Here is a 23,825-nt window from a genome sequence, read left to right on the forward strand (position 1 = left end):
TTGAAATACAGGCAGCTGTACTACAGAATACTAGATCGTATGCACATGGAAATTACTGACAGATTATCTGATTATGGAAAGCTTCAGTTCACACATCTTCTAGATTCTCAAAAATTTTCTGCTTATAGAGAAAACTTCCCGAATGAGGCACTAAACAAATTATTTCAGTCCTATAACAGTCACTTTGATCAAGTACGTTTGAAAAATGAATTAAGTGTAATATATTCAGCAGAAGTCTTTGATTTTTCGAACAAACCTAGCCATGAAATATTATCTGCCATATATGAAAACCAGCAGAACCAAGTTATTCCTGAAGTCCTTAAATTGGCAACATTAATTGTGACAATACCAGCTACGTCAGCATCGGTAGAAAGAACATTTTCTTTGTTGAAGAGAATAAAATCCTACTGTAGATCAACTCATACACAAGAACGTTTATCCGGCTTGGCACTGATGTCCATTGAAAAGTCATTTCTACAGAAACTTCGCAAGCGGCCCAACTGTAATTTCAATGACGAAGTCATCAAAGTATTTTCTTCCCAATCAAGACATCTGGAATTCACATATAAATAGGTAAGGAATTTTATTATAGGGTTTTTAAAATATATTTTGTGTAATAATAGGGTCAGTGGTAGCCCAGACCCTTAAACCAGTATACGCCACTGCTTAAATGCCATCGACCTGGCCCGGATCGAACCCGTAATCTCGGGTATAGAAGGCCAGCGCTATACCAACTCCTCCAACCAAGCCGACTCTAATTAGTAGATTCTACTGAAACTGTTGTATTGTCACACTGTCATACATGTCTCCAACTTGTTTCAATGCTTCCAGATATGTTAATTCAAATATTTTCACCCTCCACTAGCCCAGCGATGTGAAGAATTTCATTTCTAAGATGGGAGCACCTGTAATTTATTCCCTGTGAGTGAGTGGCTAGCATTTCACTGTTTATTGATTTTTTTTTATTTTACTTGATCGTGAAAGTAGTGGTCACAATTTATTGTGAATTGTTGGAATTACTATAAGGGAAACTGTAATATCTATAATGTCCAGACAACACCTTCTTAACCCACCAAATATTCCACTTGGATTTACAGACTTCAGACAAGGTTCTTAGCATGGAATCCGTTCCATTAAGTATGCACCCAATTTTTACATATGCATAGGTCTATATCTAAACATTCTCGTACGAAGATTTGGTAAAGTTTTGTATTCGTTGTCATTCATCTTTCAGTGTAGAATTACTGAAATGAATAACCCTCAAAGATGGAAGGATTCGCTTACATGTTTGCTGAAATCATGATCAAAGCTTTACTCGTGAACCAAGTAATACTCTTTTTTTAAGACCTTGCATATACGGAAATACATTATTTTGCCTTGATATCAGAAGGCGCATGATACTCTTATTTTTAACTTGATTAATTGCTTCAGTAAACTTCCTTTCAAAGTACCAAGATATATCGCGTAGTTTCACGATTTTTTTTACTAAAGCTATCAGGGTTTGGATGCCAAAGAATCCTTCAAAAGTTGTAATGGGAGAACCACTATAGGGCTGTGTTTTCGAGTACTTCTATTTTGTAATTTTGTCAATGTCACTCTAATGTTACCATTTATTATTATATCAACAGATCTCAGTAATTTTAAAATTTTATGAGAGTCGTTTGAGCAATGAAATACTATATACTATGCACAGTAATTATTGTCATTTTCGCAGAAAAGTGATATTCAGGGTGTTAAAAAAATATCTAATATTTTAGGAGGTGATAGTATGCATCAAAACGAGAAAAAAAGTCCAATAAACATGGGTCCTACAACACATACTTTCTGAGATCTGAACACTTGTTCATAGGAGGTGCTCAATGTGACGTCCATTTATGGCAATGCATTTTTCTGCCCTACAATACAGCAGACTATTAGATAATCATACCGTAGTTGATACCCCTGGCGTGGAATATTGATACGTCGCTAGGAATACTGAAAAGAAAAGTTTGGTTGCGGATATGAGCGGGGTTCAGCAGAAATGGTGTTGTGGATTTTCGTAATCAGCATGTGTGGGCTGATGAAAATTCCCATGCACTTGAAGAATCAAGGCATCAGCACTGATTCTCAATCAGCGTATGTGTAGGCGTTCTTGGCGATAGATTAAGGGCCATACGTGCTACCACAGAGATTAACTGGGGCTCGTTATCAGGATTTACTAATTAATGTATTGCCTACCTTGCTGGAGCATGTGCCACGTCAGCAAAGACTACAGATGTGGTTCATGCACGATGGCACACAGCACATTTTTTCCGCAATGAGCGTGAACTCCTGATGCTGACATTTCAGGACCGCTGGATTGATTGGGGAGGTGCCATACCTTGGCCTACTGGTTCCTCAAATCTAAATCCCCTAGACTTTTGGTTATCAAGAACGATCAGGTCAATTTCAAAGAGTGCGTGATTCCTTATGTCGAAGGGCAAGGGAATGCATTGCCATGAATGGACGTCACATTGAGCACCTCCTATGAAGAAGTGTTCAGATCTCAGAAAGTATGTGTTGTAGGACCCATGTTTATTAGACAATTTTTTTTTCTTGTTTTGAAGCATACTAGCATCTCCTAAAATATTGGATATTTTTTTCTTAACGCCCTGTATAGTTTTCCCATTATCTTTTGCATCTGTAATAAGAATGATTATGTGAAGTATGATTAATAATTGAATTTTATTTAATAATTGCTTTAAAAAAAAGTAGGCTTGCCCAAGAAACTCTGACTGAATGCTGTCTCTTATAAATTCTGTTTGGACTCATTGAGATTTGAGCTCGAATATCTAACATAGAAAGTTGATACTTCAGCCATTCTGTTAGCGGTGCATTCGCATCCAAACCTGAGCTACTCTTTCGAAATATATCTGTAGAGGTATATGCACTCCAGCATATCACATATCACACAATGTCGATTGTTGTACACGTGCATACCGAAAGGAAGAGCTTCTTCGTGATATTACTCCTAAAGTTGGGCTGTTTGTAACAGACCATGAAAAGATCATTGTTTTTTTCTACTTGGTTAACGACGCTGTATCAACTACTAGGTTATTTAGCGTCGATGGGATTGGTGACAGCGAATAGTATTTGACGAGATAAGACCGAGGATATGCCATAGATTACCTGATATTCGCCTTACGGTTGGGGAAAACCTCGGAAAAAAATTCAACTAGGTAATCAGCCCAAGTGGGAATCGAACTCATGCCCGAGCGCAACTCCGGGTCTGATCTAAGTCGGTGGCTATGATCACTGTTGCATTGTTTACAATACATATCTACTGTATTATGGAGACTTTCATGTCTACTATCTCAAATTTGCGTATAATTTCTATTGTGAAATCTAATTTCTGATAATGTAATAATTACGTAGGTTGCCACAATTCTGAATACAAAAATACGGACATTTTTGTTTTCCAAAAAAAATTGGGGATATTATTTGCATTAAAGAAGACTATCCACTACATTGTACCAGTACATAAAAAATTAACAGCAAAACTGAATATGTCATAAATCTTGTTCTCATAACGTAATGTCATGACTGATATGAACAAATAGGTTAATTTGATTGATTTAAACATACATAGTATCAATTATGTCATTCTATAATAATTCTGGTACTTTTGGGAGGAATCTAGCTACTTACTTTAGAAAAGAAGTGTTTTCTTTGTTGAAGTCATAGAAATCACTGCATGAAAACCCTGAACTGACTTTCAATTTGAAGCAATGTTTTACCGTATTTACTTGGAATCTATTCCTTTCAGGTGTCCAAATGGTTTTCATCAATGAATACTCTGTCTCTCTTTTCACAGGTGTAGAAGTTCCTGGGAGACAGTACAGAAATTCTACAACTTTCTCAAATTGTTACATTTCGTTTCACGTGATTTTAATTTGTTGAAAACTTCAGCCTACAGAATTAGATACTAGTGAATTTATAAACTAACGTGATTTCTCGACATTGATCCAGTATAGGCGTAATTCATAACCTGAACATACTTAGTTCCATAGTTCGAGATATGAAATGCACTCATAAAATTTCAGAATATTTTCTTCGAAATCCCTCTCGTCCCTAGGCCAGCCCCCTCCGTGTGTCGCCACCCGGTGTTCAGCGAATGAAAAATCCGGGACTCGATTCCGGACCACCTGCGTCAGTGAATGAAACTAACTAGAATAAGATGACAGCCTGCATACAATGACCTTGAACAGACCAATCAAAATATTTCGCTTATCGATCGATACCTCTTTGTTAAAAACAAATTTGTTCCATTAATTTCATATGAGCGATATGCGAGGTGCTAAGTATGTATGTCCAGAGTTTACCTACGTTGTTTATAGGTTATTTTGCTTTTACTATCCATATGTATGTTTGAACTTATATGACTGTTTTAACTTAGGTCTACTTAAGTTTGCAACAGACAGGAAGAGAATAAATTAATACATTATTATTATTATTATTATTATTATTATTATTATTATTATTATTATTATTATTTTTATGCAGTAGGTAGACTAAGCCGCAATAGTAACTTCATTGTAATGCACAGATTTCCATCTTGTAATAATAATGAGCATGGCTTAATTTATGTTGCAGAAGGAATCCCCGTCGGACGTGCAGCTCCACCTGGCTGCACTCCAAGGGGACGTGGAGCTTCTGCGACGCGTCCTGGACAGCGGCAAAGTGCACGTCGACAGCAAGGACAAGGTAAGCATGTGTGTGTATGCTGCTACCCTGCATTCACATACTCTCGACTATTTCGGTAAAATTATTATTAACAACCTAAAAAAAAATAGCGCAAACAGGAATAATTCCCACACTATGGAGGACCCTAGAGACAACATAAGAAGAGAAATTGCAAGCATTACGAAAATACATAGAACTTCTGCGTGTGAATAACAATTTCCTTCTAAAATTTCGTGTCTCCATCTGAGACAACACAGTATATATCACTAATAACGGACAAACAGCCATGCTCTTACTTACTTACAAATGGCTTTTACGGAATCTGAAGGTTCATTGTCGTCCACACCTGTGAAGTAACGGTTAGAGCGTCTGGCCGCGAAACCAGGTGGCCCGGGTTCGATTCCCGGTTGAGGTTTTTTCCGGGGTTTTCCCTCAACCCAACATGAGCAAATGCTCGGTAACTTTCGGTGCTGGACTCCAGACTCATTTCACCGGCATTATCGCCTTCATCTCATTCAGACACTAAATAACCTAAGATGTTGATAAAGCGTCGTAAAATAACCTACTAAAAAAAAAGGTTCATGGCCGCCATCGGTTCCTATCCTGAGCAAGATTAATTCAGTCCCTAAAATCATATCCCATCTCCTTCAAATCCATTTTATTGTTGTCATACCATCTACGTCTGGGCCTCTCCAAAGTCTTTTTCCCTCAGGTCTTTCAACTAACACTCTATATGCATTTCTGGATTCACTCACATCCATGCTCTAGGCTAGGCGAAATTTAAATCCACGACTATGGCTTTCATGTAACGTTCATATAGATATAGAGAAATAATAATAAATTATATAAATATCTTATGTAGACTATATGAAAGGTAAAGGTTGTCCGTACAAGCTATGAATGGTATATGGACATGGAGTTAGAGTTCCACGCTGCGACCGTCTTTTTACCCAGGGAAAGACCCGGTACTCAATTTAATAGGAGGCTGAGTGAATCTTGGGGACGTTCTGGAAGTTTATCCATCAGAAAATTCTGTTACCGCCGGGGTCGAACCCTGGACCTTCCAGTGCTCTACCAACTGAGCTCCTCGGCGCCTACTAACCATTATACTGTACCATAACATAACTAACTTCGCCATCTCCTGCTGTGGCTGTGTGATCAGACCTTCGGCCTTGGAGTCACTGTCTGGCCTAGAATTTTTCATGGAAAAAAATGCATAAAGACAATTAATTGTGGTGGACGAGGTTACTGTTGGGATTTTTCTCGGGTTTATACTATCTACATCATTACGTTCAATTTCCAGTCATCATTCCATAGTATCACCTGAACGCAGGCCAGCGACGCATGAAAGCAAAGACGTTATATACAGTAGTATACCACGGAAGGGACTTGTCTGAGGACGAGTAACCCCGCTCGAAAACTGGATATGCAGCGAACATTAACTTAGTGAGCCGATATGGGTTGAGAATGCGTCTAGCTCAAGGGTTAGCGCAACAGATCTTCTAAGGCCACAATGCTGGGAAGTAGTACCCTTCCCAAAATTCATTTCAACTCACACCTGCAATTAAATGCTAAAACCATATAAGTATTTGTTAAACTTAACTAATGCCCTAGTCTAGAAAAGTAGCGGGTGGAATTCATACGCATCTTACTTTTTACAGTCTTCCTGTAGGTGTCGTATTACTTTGAGTATTCCCAGGCTATTGTATTACGCATCGCTGTTATGTCGGAGTGTTTCGATTACATCGTACGCGAACCATGCTTTTTTTTTTAGGCAATGTGCACTACATATAGCCTGGAGACTTATTGCTGATACCGAGTACTTTAGATTTCTTTCTTCCCCAGCACTGTTTTTGTTCACTAAAATTGAACTTAATTAGAATTGTTAAAATCACAGTGATTTCCAATTGAATGCTCTTTGATGTCGTCAGAGGTCCCTTTCCTCGTTCTCGCTAAGCGGGTAATGCACGGAATCAACAAGGCCGATTAGTTCGTTTTTTACCAAATCTTGCTAATACTATTTTAGTAAACAAAAGTATAATTGTGTCTTGTCTTAATTTAGTCATATGGCTTTAATTTAATTTTTTTTAATCCGGGACTCTCGGTTTTGTATCGTTTATTTCACTAAATAAATTTCACTTCATAGCTATTGATATCTGGACCCGCTCCGTTGCTTTGCGGCCTAAGGTACGGAATGAGCGCTGGTCCGGGTCTTCATGAAGAAGACGTTTTCTCATGAAATTTCAGCCAATGTATGGGACCTGTGCCCACCCAGCATTGTGATGAATTTTGTGAGCTACGGTAGAGAGAGAAATCCGATTCCGCGAACCACTAAACTGTTGAGAGAATCAACGTGCTAGCCACACGATACTCCCGTGCTGGTTGGATGTTCATCCACGTCTGCTGAGGCATATGGACGTGAGGCCGGCTGGTCGGTCTTTGCTTTCTGTGAGCTGTCGCGCCCAGGATTATTTTTATTATTATTATTACATAATATATTTGAATCGATCATTAGTTATAGGTAGAGTCCTGCGTTTGGTTACTTTGAGTACAAGTTAGATGTACATGGGTAATACTAACTTCGCTCTGCGGGTCAGACCTTCAAGGCTGTAATGAGGCCGTCTCCCCGCTCCGTTTCGTGTGTGTACATCTGCTTAATCGTATAGATACTGACCAATGATAACAGTACTTACGTACAAAATATACTGCCACGGGATTTAATAACAAACTAAATATTTATTTAAAACCACCTTATGGGCAACAGAAGATTATTCTCAAAATAAATAAACCGCATCTAGATTTTAAATACTTTCTGTTTCTTAATATATTTTTCATGTAAAAAACAAAGCTCATTGATTTTCTCCTATTTACAGAGTTTTGAGTATTTAAATTACACTTTTTTTTAAGAAATACATATATAAGTGAAAATGAATTTAGAAGTAAATAATATGGCAAGTTATTGAAAGGATTGAAATTTGAATATTCACAATTAAAAACTGTTAATATTTAAATGTATAAAATATTTTTCGACCCTGATGTTTCAATTTTCGTTCATATAGAAATGTTTGTAGATTTTTCTCTCCATATATTACGTCACCAATTCCAGATTGCAGAAATTAATTATGAATACTTGTTTTATACGTGAACGTTGTAACTGGACAGAACCTATGTAAATACATAGGTTACTTATAAATATATGAATAATTAAATGATTTAAATTACAATAATACAATAAATCTGAGTAAAACAAAATTATTTACAGTGAGTACTTGATTGCTTTATTTCGGCATGTTGACTGCCTTACTCACTGAAGGCAGACCTGAACTATGTGTCTGGGGTTCAAGGCTGTTGATCTATACCCCCTACGCAACTACATTGTTGCGGGTTGCTTTGTGACTAAACCAAACGCAGGGCTCAAGTTATAGGCTTTGTGTATGTTAGTGGAGAAGGAGAACGAATGTCCATTCGTGTAGTTGTAGATCATGCAATTGGCTACAACCACGGGATGTAGAGTTGAGGTGTAGAATTTATATGTATTCATTCATTCATTCATTCATAGTTTTCTGCCCAAGAACAGGTATTTCACTGAAAACCCAGCATTCTCCAATCTTTCCTATTTTCTGCTTTCCTCTTAGTCTCTGCACATGATCCATATATATTAATGTCGTCTATCATTTCATTTCTTCTTCTGCCCCGAACTTTTCTTCCGTTCACCATTCCTTCCTGTGCATCCTTCACTAGGCAGTTTCTTCTCAACCAGTAACCCAACCAATTCCCTTTTCTCTTCCTGATCAGTTTCAGAATTCTTTCTTCACCCACTCTTCTTTCCAACACAGCTTCATTTCTTATTCTGTCTGTCCATTTCACACGCTCCATTCTTCTCCATATTCACATTTCAAATGCTTGTAGTTGCTTCTCTTCACTTCGTCGTAATGTCCATGTCTCTGTTCCGTACAATGCCACACTCCACACAAAGCACTTAACTAATCTCTCCCTTAGTTCTTTCTCCAGATGTCCGCAGAAGATGCTCCTTTTTCTATTAAAAGCTTCTTTTCCCATTGCTATAATCCTTTTTACTCTCAGGCAGCAGCTCATGTTTCTGCTTATAGCACACTCCAAGTACAGTATTTGAGGCCGTCCACTTGCTCTACTGCCTCAGAATTCGCACGTTCAGCTACTTTATTTTTCTTCCGATAACCATGGTCTACATATTGTACGTACAGTTACCCTTAAAAAGAATGAGACGATTCTTGGTCGTCGGAAGTTAAAGTTCTACAGCGCGGTTCACTCGATATCGACGTAACAATAAGTACCATAACATATGTATACAACAAGAATTGTTACAAGGACCACAACAAGGACAAGGACCAGAATAAGGATCACGAAGAAGACTGCCATTTAAGGCCAGGATTTCACAACATACCTCGAGTCACAAAATATCATTGCTTCACTGTACCGAATGGCAAATGCCTGCTAAGGGATCTACATTCTGGACTGCTGCTGTCACTGTCTTGTCTCGGTAGCTCATATAGTAGCGTGTTGGTTCCGCTGTATAACCGAAACGTCTCGTGTTCGATCCCGGGTAAAACTTTTTTTTATTGAGGTGTAATTAATTTGTTCAGAGTTCCTCGACTGTCTAATTTGTCGAAAAATATGAATAATTTATGCCCAATTTCTGGGTTTTACAAGTTGGCTGAACCTCGTCAAAAAAAAATAAATAAAACTTACTTGGAAGTTAAAAGTATTCTTCCCCAAACAAAAATCATAAGAAACAAAAAGAGACCTGTTAACTTAAAATCTTGTCCACATGCCATCAGCTTCTATTACAGATCTAAGTCGATCCGGCATGGATGTCTCGAGATTGTGAAATAAGTTCTGATCCCCGGCGAGATCTTCCCAGGTGTCAACAACTTGATCCCACAATTCGTCTCGATTTTGAGGGCGTCGGTGGGCATAGGGACTATCCTTCTCTTTTTCAATTCCACCCATAAATTTTCGATGACATTCAAATCAGGTGACTTCGGAGGCCAATTAATGATTTCGATCTCGGGTCTCCTTTGAAACCATCTTTGAATGCTTGCAGCATAGTGCACGGGATGGCTATCCTGCTGGAAGAGCAATGTTCCTTCGGGAAAACATTCTCGGGCGGAGGGAAGGAATATATTTTCCAGAATGTGCTCGTAAGTTCCCGCATTAAACCGGCCATAGATGCTTCTATAACGCCAGGTCCATCGTAAGACATCCACCCCCAACACGATATGCTAAAGCGCCCCGATCTTTCACGTCGGTGCACATAGCGCTGGTCATGTCGGATACCATCCTCACGATAGACACGGACAGGACCTTCGTAATCACTCGAGAAGGTTGTTTCGTCGGAGAAAATTACATTTCTCCAATCGAAATCCACTCGATTGGTAGCGAAGGCAAGACGGTCGACAGCTTGTGCTTCCCCCAATATTTCCATTTGCGCAGCCCTCCGGCTCCTAATACCGTGGTTCCTCAACCTGCTGATCACAGTCTGTGAAGAGCCGGGAAAGTTAGATACTGCTCTTATTTCGTTAGCAGTCCGAAAGGGGTCCTGTCGAACTGTCTCGAATAAGAGAGCATCCTCTTCCAATGAAGAAATCCGCGGACGCCCAGGAATAGGGCGATTTTCGACCTCCCCTAAATTTTGGTAACGATAACACACCTCGCGGCTGTACTTCCAGGAACACCGACCAAACGGCCAGCAGATCTAGCCCCTTATCCAGCCTCAACTAGAGCTATAACTCGCTGTCTCATGTCACGTCGGTTCGCCATTACGATGAGAAATGAGGGATGACGATAATACTTTAGTGTAGACAATGACTATTTAACGTGATATAGAATTATTGAAATAAGAGGCATCTTGCATAGTAAGAGTTAATAAATCAACCCTAAATTAAATATCTAAATAACAGGATATAACAGGAAGTCCAACTGTTGCGAAACTAATCAAATTAAATCTAAGCTGAAGTAGCACAGCCATTGATAAATGTTTTGTACACAGAATTAGACTGAATTCCTATTCGGCATCACCTATAATCAATGGCTTGCCTGAACATGATAAACAAATCCTAAGTGTTTCCAATGTCACTGAACAATTTCAAAATATTAATTTAAAAACTAAAAAAGGATCGCAAATGTTGTATCTAATGATTATTTACATTTATGTCTACAAAATGAATCTTGGAAAAACGTATATGATACTGGTACTACTGATATTAAGAGTTAATGTATTGCATTTTTCACTTAATTTCATAATCACTTCAGTGGATTTTCTCCACTCAATGTTGTGAAAAAATTCAAAAGTAAAAACATGTAGATAACGCAGGGACTTCAAAATCTCATGTATTAAAAAGAAGAATCTATATGTAATGAGTTGCAATGTAATGATCCTCATGTTCTTAAATACTGCAAGGAGTACAGTGTAATTTATCAAAAATTATGAAAGAGGGAAATAGAATATATTTGAATAGAAAACTACAAAATTCATATAATGCAATTAAATCTATTCGGAATATTATTAAATTTAAACTTGTATATATTCTAAGAAAGAAAATATTTTTTTCACTAAAACCAATGATTATAAAGTAGAGGATCCCAAATCTATTGCAAATTCTTTTAACGTATTATAGTATATAGTACAGAAATATTATTGACAACTTAAACATTCAAGATTTTGCAAAAGGTACTGCAATTGGTTACTTAACAGATGCATTTAATAATTAGTATTAATATATGTAATTAGTCAATAACTGCAACAGTGCTTTTCCATTCAATCATAATATGAATAAAATTGAATGCATACTAAATTAAACACTATTGCAAACACGTAGATAAAATAGTTAAAATCAACTGAAGGTGTGAGAATGAAATAATCTAAAGCCATACTTTTAACAAAAATTGTTTTGTGCGAGTGCATTTCTTACACAAATGGGAAAGCTATTAATAAAATATTGTAATAATTACTCAACAAATTACATTGCCTAAGGACTCTAAACCTTTGTAAAAGTTTGTCTATTATTATATATATTTTTATAATTTCATTTTAATTGTTAGTTTTTAATATATATGCATTTACATTGTATATGTGTGTATAAATGCATTCATTAGATTAACGTTTATAATATTATAACTTGTAATTTTGTATTGTTTGCGATCATTAACACTTAATCTCAGGACTTTGTAAAACTTTATTTCAACGTTATTTAGACAAAAAAAATCGTTGTATAGACTAAGAATCGAACTCGCACTCTTCTACACAACACGCAGAAGTCTTACCGTCTGAGCTATTGAAACGACATGAAAGCTTTCCTTTCTGTGTGGAGTGTCGATCTAGTCATGAAGGTCCATTGTCGATTTAACTACACGATTTATGTATATATTTATCTTTCATTTACGTAATATTATCATATTTTTTGCAGTTTTTGAAGTGAATTTCGGAACGATGGTAGTAACAAACCAAATAGTCTGAATTTAAGTAACTCAATATTCGTTATCTTGTGTATCAGTGCTCTGGTCTCCGATCATGCTCAGTGTCTCACATCTGAGACTTAGGAATATTCAATCGTCTCATCCTTTTTCAGGGAAACTGTACATAATTTTCTTGTTTTTATGGATACATGTTTAAGGAGGTTCGGAACTCCTTATCCTTGTAATGTTAAATTTCATCGCTTCATAAACCTTTTTTATCTCTAGTAGTTATTTAATGACGTTGTATCAATTATTATTTATCATCGATGAAATTAGTGATAGCGAGGTGGTATTTGGCGAGATGAGGCCGAGAATTCGCCACGTGATTACCTGACTTTGCCTTACAGTTGAGTAAAACAATCAGTCCAAGCAAAAGCCAAATCCATGCCCAGCGCAGCTCCGATCAGTAGGCTAACGCGCTAGACTAATTTTTTCAACGTCTACAGTATGTCAGTATGCAATTTTTATTCGATATTCCAAAAGTATTTTTGTTAGTTTTTATTGAGACTGTGTGAGCTATAATTTCTAAAATTATGTAATACTGCAAATTAAAAGGAGAATTACAATTTTTTTCTTTAAAAATTGGTTTTAAGAGGAAATTCTTGTGTTAAATTTGAGAGCAATGCGCAAGGTACATGCGGATAAAATGTGATTATTTTATCTTCGATAGAAGCTGAGAAAATTAAGTATAATTTAATATTAGACGCATAGGGCGTTCGGAATCCCCTTAATGCTTCAACATTTAAATTGCAGGTACTAATTTCTAAATGAAAATTAGAGTAGGAAATTAATGCAGTCAAGTTCAATCTTTAGATCTGTATTTTACTTTCTTTTTTCTATTATGGTATTATTTTCATGTTGTTTAGTGTCGATTTTGTTCTGCTATTATTATTATTTTTTTGTAATATGTTAGTATTCTGTTCTTTAACTATTTGTTAAATTTTCATTGCTTGTATACTTTATGACCTGGTAGAGTGTAAGAGAAAGCCCTATGGCCTTAACTTGCCAGTATAAATAAATGAATTAATAATAATAATAATAATAATAATAATATGATTATTATTATTATGATTATTATTATGATTATTATTATTATTATGATTATTATTATTGTTATTATTATTATTATTATTATTATTATTATTATTATTATTATTATTTACTTGCTTTGGAACAAAATATTATAAACTTCCTTAAAAATAGAAAAGTAATTATGTACAGTACATTTTTATTATAGTCTGGTTTAGATTAATTTTACATTTTACGGACACACGAGTTCCTGAACATAACATAATCTTCCTTTAAACACTTGAATAAATCTACACCTACAGTAGTCTCTGCACTGAGAGCGTCGACTTTCACGATCCAGAGACGAGTGCATATGCTGGCAAGTCTTAAGTGAAATCAGTGACAGATAAAGATGATGTCTGTCTTTTCATACGTCGCTGCCAAATTCCAGCTATTATTTATCATCACCCTTTTCATGTATGACCAACCATGTGAATAGAAATATTCACGTGGATTTGAACCTGATTGTGAGTCTCCAACTTTCGACTGTCGATACAAACCCCAATTGACCCAATATTCACTACAAGTTACCAAGTCTATAGTCGTAAAGATAAGATCAGAATTACGGAATCCAGTATCGATCCGTTACAGTTAAATTGTTCTCTCTTGCCTTTCAAATTATACATTACCAGGATATTAAAAAAAAATACAAGAAATGGAAAAGAACAGACAATAATAAACTGTAAAAGAGATACAGAAATAATTTTCGTTAGACAACAGATAAAGAGTGAAAACCGGTTTTGCATGCAAGACTGGTGTGCTGATTAGCTCCAGGATGCGTGCGCAACTAGAATGATTTATAGAAAACGTATACTTCCAGACTGATGTGGTTGTCTGCGTAAACGTTGTTATAAAGAAAGTCAGTTGCAGTCTGTTCCCATTTGGAACACATTCGCTTTCAACAGTGCTTTGTTTCGAGCCACTATTGTGAATAGTATTCAATACACTTACTGTAGGTTAATGAAATCTTCATGCTAAGCATGTAATAAAACCATAAATATGCTATTTCATTCTGTCTAAATGTCTCCTAATCGCTTTTATATTTTTATCATATGAAATTGTAGAAGAAGTTGTTGGTTTATTACTTGGACTTGGGGCTTTCTTCGTTTGTCAATACTACAGATCACTTTATAGACAATTTCACATTATATGAGACATTCTTGTGCATTATTTTAAGAAAGAGTAAGAGTACACTGCGTTTTTGCTATAAATTATTATGAAATAACATAAATATACACAATGAATCTATTATTATTATTATTATTATTATTATTATTATTATTATTATTACTATTAAGCAGTTCATCTCACTTGGAGATATGTCAGAGGAAGAACAATTTTAATTTTGTATATATCTCAAATCTCTTTAGTGTAATATGTTTGCTAGTCAGCGATGTATGCAACGGAGGCGGAAAGGAACTGGCCATCTTACCTCATTATCTTCTGGCTTAGTTGTCTGACGAGCAGTGCCTTATTGGTGATACTTAACGAGGTTCAAACCTGTCTTCGGACAGTTGACTAAACAACATCCAATGAAGAATGAGAAGTAAAGAACTCTTTCTCCCCCCCCCCTTTGCGCCATGACTTCTTCGGTCAGGTTTACATTAAAGGCGGTTCTTATTTTGAATAGGAAACAAACATCAGCAGAGACTAAATTAACTACAGTATTACCCTTTTCGGATGATGTTTAAGTCTAAGTTTTCAGTAGTCTAATGGATCCACCAACCTGCTTCCCACATTTCTAAGATGCGTCCGAGCGTCACCTCCGACTTATATAACATGATCTTCTGTAAAATTAATTTCCAATACAAAATCTATCAAACATGCTGATTATTAAATGTTATTATGATAGTGATAACATAACGTTACAGTAATAGAGTTTACAATGCCTTCTGTACAGCAGATTTCTTGTTTCTCGTATAAAACGCTGTAAGACGATAGGTCTTCGTAAAACGATAATAATTTAAGTGTATTTCCTGCTTACAAATTTTTAATGAACGCCATGTATCTGTATTTACACCTTAGTTCAATAAAAAAATTCTGTGAAATTAATAGAGAAACGCATTCTTTTCTGTTTTATTCAGCGAACTATGGTTATTCTACAGGGACATCACTTTATTTTTACTAACATTTTTAACATTAACCTGGCTATGCTCGGAAACACTGTTACTCCCCTTCCATTACAAGAGTTTGGAGATGCTAGTGCAATATGTAAGCAAATCATTTTACTAGCTATAGGAGGAGAGAAAAGTAGTGTATCCATTTATGTTACAGGGAAATATAATATTACGATTTTCAGTTTGGTCATTACTTTACAGTATTTTATCAAAAAACAGTAGAATAGTAACAATTTTTTTCACAAACTCAAGTCTTCAGGCGGTTATATACATTATGTAATGTTTACTTTATTCGCCATATTACTAACCTAATTTATTCCTGAGAATTTTGTGAGTACTTCCGTAAGAAACCCCAATTTCTACAGCTAATTTCTTGACCGACTTATTAGGACTTCGCTCCATCCTTTCTCTAGCATCTTCTGTCACTTTTGTTGGCCATCTTACACTTTTCTTCCTTTCTGTACATTCTTTTGCTCTAAATTTATCTACCAGATTAATGACATTTCTACGAAAATATTCCGTAATGATATAATAAGGAAATTGTGAAAAAAAAAAAAAAAAGAAAAAACTGTTATACACATTCGGTTATATTGTAATTCCAATTTTCATCATCGTCCTTCATACCTACAAACAGTAAAATAAAACTCTTGTTTAAATAATGCTGTTAAGTACCGCACTATATTATAGGGTACCGTACTTTCGGTAACTCTAATCTTCACTTGTGCTCAGTCCACACAGATAAATTCAGTTATGCTACACACCATACTTGTGTAAAAATAAACTTCAATAATATAAGCTCTTTCTTCTATAGAAAACGCAACATATTTCTGAAACACACTATACTTTGTACTGTTTACTTCACTGCTAGCAACAGCGGCCGTAAGTTTGTGTGACTGACGTTAGTAAGGACATTAGTGAAAGGGGTGGGAATCAAGTACATTCAGAAACGCAGGTACAATAAAAATTGAAGTAAAAATAAAATGATGTCCCTGTACATTGCAGGATGTTAAACGATATACACATTGCAAAGGCCCTCGAATTTAATGCTCGATAAAGAATGGAAAAGGTTACCAGGTACACAGCGCTAGAAAGGACTTGTAGTCCACTGAATGGTATGGCAAGACCGTCTCCGAAATGTTGCAGGAACGAGCCTGACCTTTATAGCGATCTTTGACATTTTGTAACGTATTTGCCAGACTCAAAAAAGAAACATTTCGTTCAGAACGTGCAACGCTAAACGAGATGCGACATATCTTCCTGATCTGCATTGCCATTATAACATTACATGCAAGCAATCTGGCCTTGGTTTATTCTTACGAACTGGTTTCTGGCAAGAAATAAACCATTGTAAAATTATCGGGCAAGTATGCGTGTGTGCGTCTGCTCTCAATAATTCTCTATAGGTGAAGAAATTTTAATCAAATTTAGCACATTTATTTCTAGTCAACGAAACTTCAGAGTCAGAGGTCGTTTGTTCGAATCAAAAAACTGGACCTGATAAAATTATGGAATTCGTCGGAAATCCTAAATATGGAGATTTTTAACTTTATTAATTCAGTTTCCAGGAAAATTTGCATGTCTCCGCATAATCACACACTAGAGAGAGAAAAATTCACGTGGACTGCACAGTGAAGAGAGATCATCCGGGCATTGTAAAGTTTTAGTTTGCGTCCCACATCAAGGCTGAATTACATGAATGAAGACAAGAACCATCACTCTTCAGCACCTTCGGAAAGGTGGTCTATTGTATTTTCTATGTTGCTATGTTATTACTCATTCTGTTATCTCTGCGTACGAGTACACGAGAATATCCGAAAATTTCCAGTAAAGCATAATATTATGTATTCCTCAACTACAGTATATATCACAAATCTGGGTTGTAAATCAATGCTGTCAATAAGCATATACTTATTATACTTACTACATAGCAAATAAAATACAGTATTCATCATTTTAAGAAAGTAGTCCACAGTCATATTCTTATAGATCGCTTTCTTTTACAGTCACAAAATTTCCACTTTGTATAGATAAGTAATAATAAAAATGAGGCACCGACGTAGCTCAGTTGGCTGAAGCGCTTTTCTGCCGATCCGGAGTTGCGCTCGGGCGTGGGTTCGATTCCCGCATGGGCTTTTTCCGAGGTTTTCCTTAACCGTAAGGCGAATATCCGATAATAATTTACGGCGAATCCTCGGCCTCATCTCACTATCACCAATTCCATCGACTCTAAATAACCAAGTAGTTGATATAGCGTTGTTAAATAACTTTATGCTCGACCATGCCGAAATGTAGTAATTATACACCTGGTAATAGCCCTTTAATACATCTCATTAAGGTACACCTATTCGTTATAGTTCAGTTGTTCAGCCAATGAAAAATCACCATTGTACCATTATAAAACTGCAAGTATCGATTATTCTCGGATATGCAATCGAAAGACAATTAGCGAAACGTCACGGAGGCTGGAAATCCAATACTGTCGCAGAAGGTTATGTTCTGTTACTATAATAATTAGCGTTAATTGCAAATAATATTCAAATAAATTCAATTTGTCATCTCGTTTTTCAATTCTAAATCAATTTCCAGGTTATATCAGTATTAATGTTCATGTTATTCTCTAGATTATATCAAGGTCAATGACATTCGTCCCTCGGAAAAAATCAATACTTTCGCGTCTGCGCACATCTCACAATTTGGAAGGTCAGTTCCGCTCTTCACTTAGATAACCATAACATGAATGCTTATGAATAATTTCAAGTTAGAAATATGGTCAAGCATAAAAAATCGTATGAGATTTGCCTATAATGGTAATTAAGACGCTCGTATGAAAATTATGGAACTCGCTTGCGCTCGTTTCATAAACAAACATACTCGCGTCTTAATTACTACCATTATAGGCTTGTTACATAATGTACTAAAATAATGATGATGATAATAAAATATAATAATAATAATAATAATAATAATAATAATAATAATAATAATGGGTATTTCTACCAATATTTCAAAATCTGTCTCGTCCATTCAGAACATTAGATAGAGAAAAAGCCCAGGTATGGATTAGATCATGGATTCTATATAAGTGCGTCTAGAGATAGAGTGGTCTTGCCGGCTGTTACATGTAAATCTGGCAGTAGGTGCGACAACTCTAGCCCAGTCCAAGGCCGCCTCGTTCCACTCTATCTCTAACTTCATTTTGTCTTAGGGATAATTAATAAAATTATAATTCATCGAAATTCCCGGATCTATGTTGTGAACGAGCACCTAAACCGAATGAATCTATATCATTCATTGCGATAATGCATATACACTGCGTACAAATTAGGCCCTACTTGTGTGTAATATTTATATGAGGCGTGGACTATTCCAGCAAATAATAATAATAATCAACATCATCATCATGGAGTTACAACACTTGTTTTAGTCAAGTAGTCTCTTCATAGGTTGTCCATGTCGTCTTCTTTATATTATTAATAGTTTTTTTTTTAATATCGGGCAGTTTGACCTTGTCATTCTGTCTATATGCTGTAACCATTCTATTTTGTAAGTAATTTTTCATTTTTTCAAAGACTGATGTTATTTTCAATTATTTTGGCTATTTCTGCGTTAATTTTGTAGTCTGACCAAGAGTAACCGGTTGTTTTTCTCATGAATCTTATTTCTCTTGCTCTGAGATGCGTCTGCTGCTTTTGTGATCCAAGATATATTGCCATATAGAAGAGTAGGAAAGGCCAGAGTGTTGTATAATATGATAGTAGTTTTCTTTAATGCTTTCTTTGGTTTAAATATCTTATCTATCGTGCCTGCTTTTTATTGTCCAGTTTGTTATTGATATAATTTTCTCTCTCTTATGATCACCGTTAGATCTAGCCTATATTTCGCAAGTTCAAATCGTGTTCAATCGATGGAAATTCTAAGCACGACTTTTTTTCTTCGGAAGGCAAAAAACTTGGGGACTTCGTGCCGTAACTTTATAATTCGTAAACATAGTGTGCTCTTAAATGAGAAGGCTACAAGAAAAATTGAAAGTTTCTCGCCAAGGACGTTTCATGCTTCAATAGCATAGCTATGTCTGAGTTTCTAGAACACGGAAGAATAAAGGGATCCCTAATACTGTCAAATCAAGTAACACGTGAACATTTAAAGAGAAGCTCTTGACATTAATGCGAAAATTCTGAAGACAGTCTTGTGAAAACTGTAGAAGTAGCAGAAATGAATTAAGGATAAGTATTCAGGCGTACAAAAGCCAAGAGACTGACATAGCGTTATATCTAACTAGTGGCTTGTGCAGAAGTTCAAATAAACATTTTTCAGATTTATTTTCAATGAAGAATACCAGACATTTTGAAAGTTATTTGCTTCCATAATAATGACACATACTCACTCTGAATGTTTTTTTATGCCAAATATTTTTTCTTGAACCTATCCACCTTCAGGTTTTGAGTTTCAACGCGAAAACGCAAGTAACAATGTCAGGACGATCAGTGGGTTTTTCATGTGGGAGTAAAGCAATAGCTATTTCAGGTCATTGTGGATTGTAGGGGAAAGTTAAAAAAAAAATTGCTATGCTTTCGAACAATAGACATAGCATCTTGGTATAGCTGCTGCATGGCGAGCTTGAAATGTAGAGGGTGAAATCATTTTATCCTGCTAAGAGATCTTGCTGAAATGATCGGAAGCCTACAACATTTTCTAGGCCTCTTATTTTATCAGTAAGTAATACCTTTTGATCTTTCCTTAGGAACTGTGATTTTTGCGCTCTCTTGAGCCATTACTGAAGAGAATAACGCATATAAATATCTACACCACACCGCCATTAAATATATGAAAAAGACCCAACTCCACTTGATTAATAACTAGGAAAGTATTTCATTTTAATAACAATATTATTATCTTACGTAAGTGTTTAGTTTATATATACTACATAGCCGCCACTCAGTAAATTATAGAAATTATAAATTATAGAAATGAAGATCTAATTTCAGATATTCTCTACATCTACTTAAATAACCCCAAAACGTTTCGCTTTCATATCATCAATATAGCATTAATATGTATAAATAATGAAAAATAGTCATATCATGGCATTAAATATAATAATATTTAATTTCTAATGATAATAATATCATCAAACCACCTCAAGTTTTGTAGATTTTAATATCCAATACACAGCTGTACTCAGAAAATTACACACCGTAGAATCAGACCTGTAAATTTTATTATTTTTAGTAAGCCTTGAAGTTTTTAATAACCAATTGAATTTGAGCTCTAAATATATCCGCAATTCTGCAGGTCATGGCCTTCGTGTAATAGCCTATTGTTATTGTAGTGTGTGTTTTGTTTTATTCTGAAATGTAATTAGTTGTCGAAACTGACGAAAAATGGATTTTGGAAAATTATATAGGAAAACTAACGCTTCACTGAAAGTTACTATTTTTCTGAAAATCCTTGGATGCCAAGCTTCAAAATGACGGGTCATAAGTTAGTATGATACCCGCCAAAATCAAACGAATAGAAAAAAAATTCACGAGGTCGACCTCTCCAATCGTCCTCGGTACGAAATACATATGTAAAATCATTGTATGTAGTGTTTACTTGACAGCCCGGGACAAGTACTTAAAATATATCTGATACATTTTCTTCATACTTTTGAACCCTATTAGATGAATTCTTTTTTCGTCAGTTAACTATGCATATTTAAGGTCCTATCTAGCTTCGGTCCAGAACAAATCTTTGCTAAAAAAAAAAAAGATAAAACTCAACAATCAACGGAGATGAAGGCAAGGAAGTTAGCCCAAATCGTGATAGCTGTAATAAAGAACCTACAGGAGCCCGGCGGTTCTACCCTTCGCAGAATAGCAGAGTAGGCCCTACATCTCGGCATGCTTCCTTACAGTTGGGAGCACGCTGATACGGCAGTTAGTGACAACACTGAAACGACGCGTCATGCACGGTATACTGAGGATAATGAACGGCCGCCGGTACCAGCTCCTCCAGTATCTATCCTAAGATAGATCCTCGAAGAGTTAGTACCGGCCGTTCCTTATCAATATCAGGTATTTAAGTACTTGTCCCGGACTGTCAAGGAAACACTACATACAATGATTTTAAACAGTCTTGAACAGTGTTCATTCCTAAATCAACGGATGTATGAAGCAGCAAATGCTGCAAACAAAGTTCATTAAAAGTTCAAATTAAAATTTTTCCAATTTATTTCCAATGAAGAATACCAGACATTTTGGAAGTTATTTGCTTCCATACTAATGAAACACACCCCTCTGAATGATTTTCTTTATGCTAAATACTTTTTATTGAACCTATATATCTTCAGTTCTTGAGTTTCAATGCGAAAACGCAAGTAACAATGCCAGGACGATCAGTCGGTTTTTCATGTGGGCGTGAAGCAGTAGCTATTTCAGGTCATTGCAGATCGTAGGTGAGAGTTAAGAAAATATCAGGTTTGCCATGCTTCCCAACAATAGACACAGCGTCTTGGTATAGCTGCTGCATGTTTCGTGAACTACCTTGAAATGTAGAGGGTAGAATCATTTTATCCTGCTAAGAGATCTTGCTAAAGTGATCGGGACACTATAACATTTTGTAGGCCTCTTATTTTATTAGTAAGTAATAGCCTACCTTTTGGTCTTCACTTAGGCATTATAATTTTTGCGCTTCCTCCAGACAATACTGAAGAGAATCACACATATAAATATCTATATCACTTACTTACAAATGGCTTTTAAGGAACCCAAAGGTTCATTATCGTCCTCACATAAGCCCACTATCTGTCCCACATAAGTAAAATTAATCCAGTCTCTACCATCATATCCCACCTCTCTCAAATCCATTTTAATATTATCCTCCCATCTACGTCTGCCTCCCTCAAGGTCTTTTCCCTTCAGGTCTTCCAACTAACACTCTATATCCATTTTTAGATTAACCCATACGTGCTACATGTGCTGCCATCTCAAACGTCTTGATTTAATGTTCCTAATTATGTTAGATGAAGATTGCAATGCGTGTAGTTCTGCGTTGTGTAACTTTCTCCATTTTCCTATAACTTCATCCCTCTTAGCCCCAAATATTTTCCTAAGCATCTTATTTTCGAACAGCCTTAACCTCTCTTCACAACCATAGAGAACAACCGGTAGCATAACTATTTTATAAATTCGGTAATTTATAACTTTCAGCTTTAAATATCTACACCACACCGCCATTAAATATATGGAAAAGACCCATAGCACTTGATTAATAACCATAAAAATATTTCATTTTTAATAACAATATTGTTATTTTACGCAAGTTTTGTATATACTACTATATAGCCGTCACTCAGTAAATATTATAGAAATGAAGATCTAACTTCAGATATTCTCTACGCCTACTTATATAACCCCTAAAGGTTTCACTTTCATATCATCAATAAAGCATTAATCTGTATAATTAGTGACAATATTCACATCATGGCATTCAGTATAATAATAATATTTCATTTTAATGGTAATAATGTCATCAAACATTCTTAAGTTTTGTAGTTTTTAATATCCAATACACAGACAGTTGTACTCAGAAAATTACACACCAGAGAATCTGACCTGTAAATTCTTTTTAGTAAGTCTTGAAGTTTTTAATAACCAATATTACAGAAACGTTCTGACCTACATATTGGCATTACGATGTCAGAGAAGCTGAGCCATCTGAACTCTAAATATGTCAGCAATCCTTCGTGTGATATTGTTTATTGTAGTGTGTTTGTGTTTTGTTTTATTCTGAAAAGCCATTATTTCTCAAAACTGACGACAGATAGATTTTGGAAAATAGGAAAATGATATAGGAAAATTGACATTTCACTGAAAACTACTATTTTTCTGAAAAACTTTGGGTTCCAAGCTTCAAAATGAGGAGTCATTTATTAAAATTCATTCAGCCGTTTTCCCGTAATTTCCATTAGCAATTCAAATTATGTATATAGATTCTCTCCCAAAATAGAATGATTATGACGATTTTATTTAAATTCGTTACGAATGCTCGAGTTTTGTGTTAAAATCACATACGTTATACATATTTCTCTGTAGGCAAACAAATTATATGCATTCGGACGGAGAGTTCAGGCGGATGGGTGTAGTTAAAATATAGACTTCAAAGAATGCACACGTATGAACGATAATGAAATAGATCAATTTAGGCGTGGTTTTAAATTAATCACGAATAATGAACCCACCCCAATATACCTCATTCCGTCACATGAAGCAAAACCTGTTTTAGGCCAGTTTCCTTCCGGGACAAAAAAAAAAGCGATATATAAAATTAACATTCCGTTGGTTTGTGTCTGCGCAGTATTTTCAAGCTACACTGTAGTTCTGTCAGTGCGAAAAGTAATGCGTCATGTCATAAAGTAGACAACTCGACGCCAACGTATGTAATCCAAAATGGAGGAAATCCAAA

The 23,825-nt window shown here is 35.7% G+C and overlaps 1 protein-coding gene across 1 annotated transcript in view; it reads left to right on the top strand.

Annotated features, from left to right (window-relative positions):
* The window catches only part of LOC138696254 (ankyrin repeat domain-containing protein 29), a 227,425-nt gene that overhangs the window by 101,552 nt on the left and 102,048 nt on the right, over positions 1-23,825 (top strand). Inside the window, exon 2 of the mRNA XM_069820942.1 lies at positions 4,612-4,722. Within this exon, the coding sequence (XP_069677043.1) occupies positions 4,612-4,722 (111 nt within the window). The remainder of the gene's footprint in view (positions 1-4,611; positions 4,723-23,825) is intronic.

Source organism: Periplaneta americana, chromosome 3 (assembly GCF_040183065.1).
Source record: "Periplaneta americana isolate PAMFEO1 chromosome 3, P.americana_PAMFEO1_priV1, whole genome shotgun sequence".
NCBI classification, from domain to species: domain Eukaryota; kingdom Metazoa; phylum Arthropoda; class Insecta; order Blattodea; family Blattidae; genus Periplaneta; species Periplaneta americana.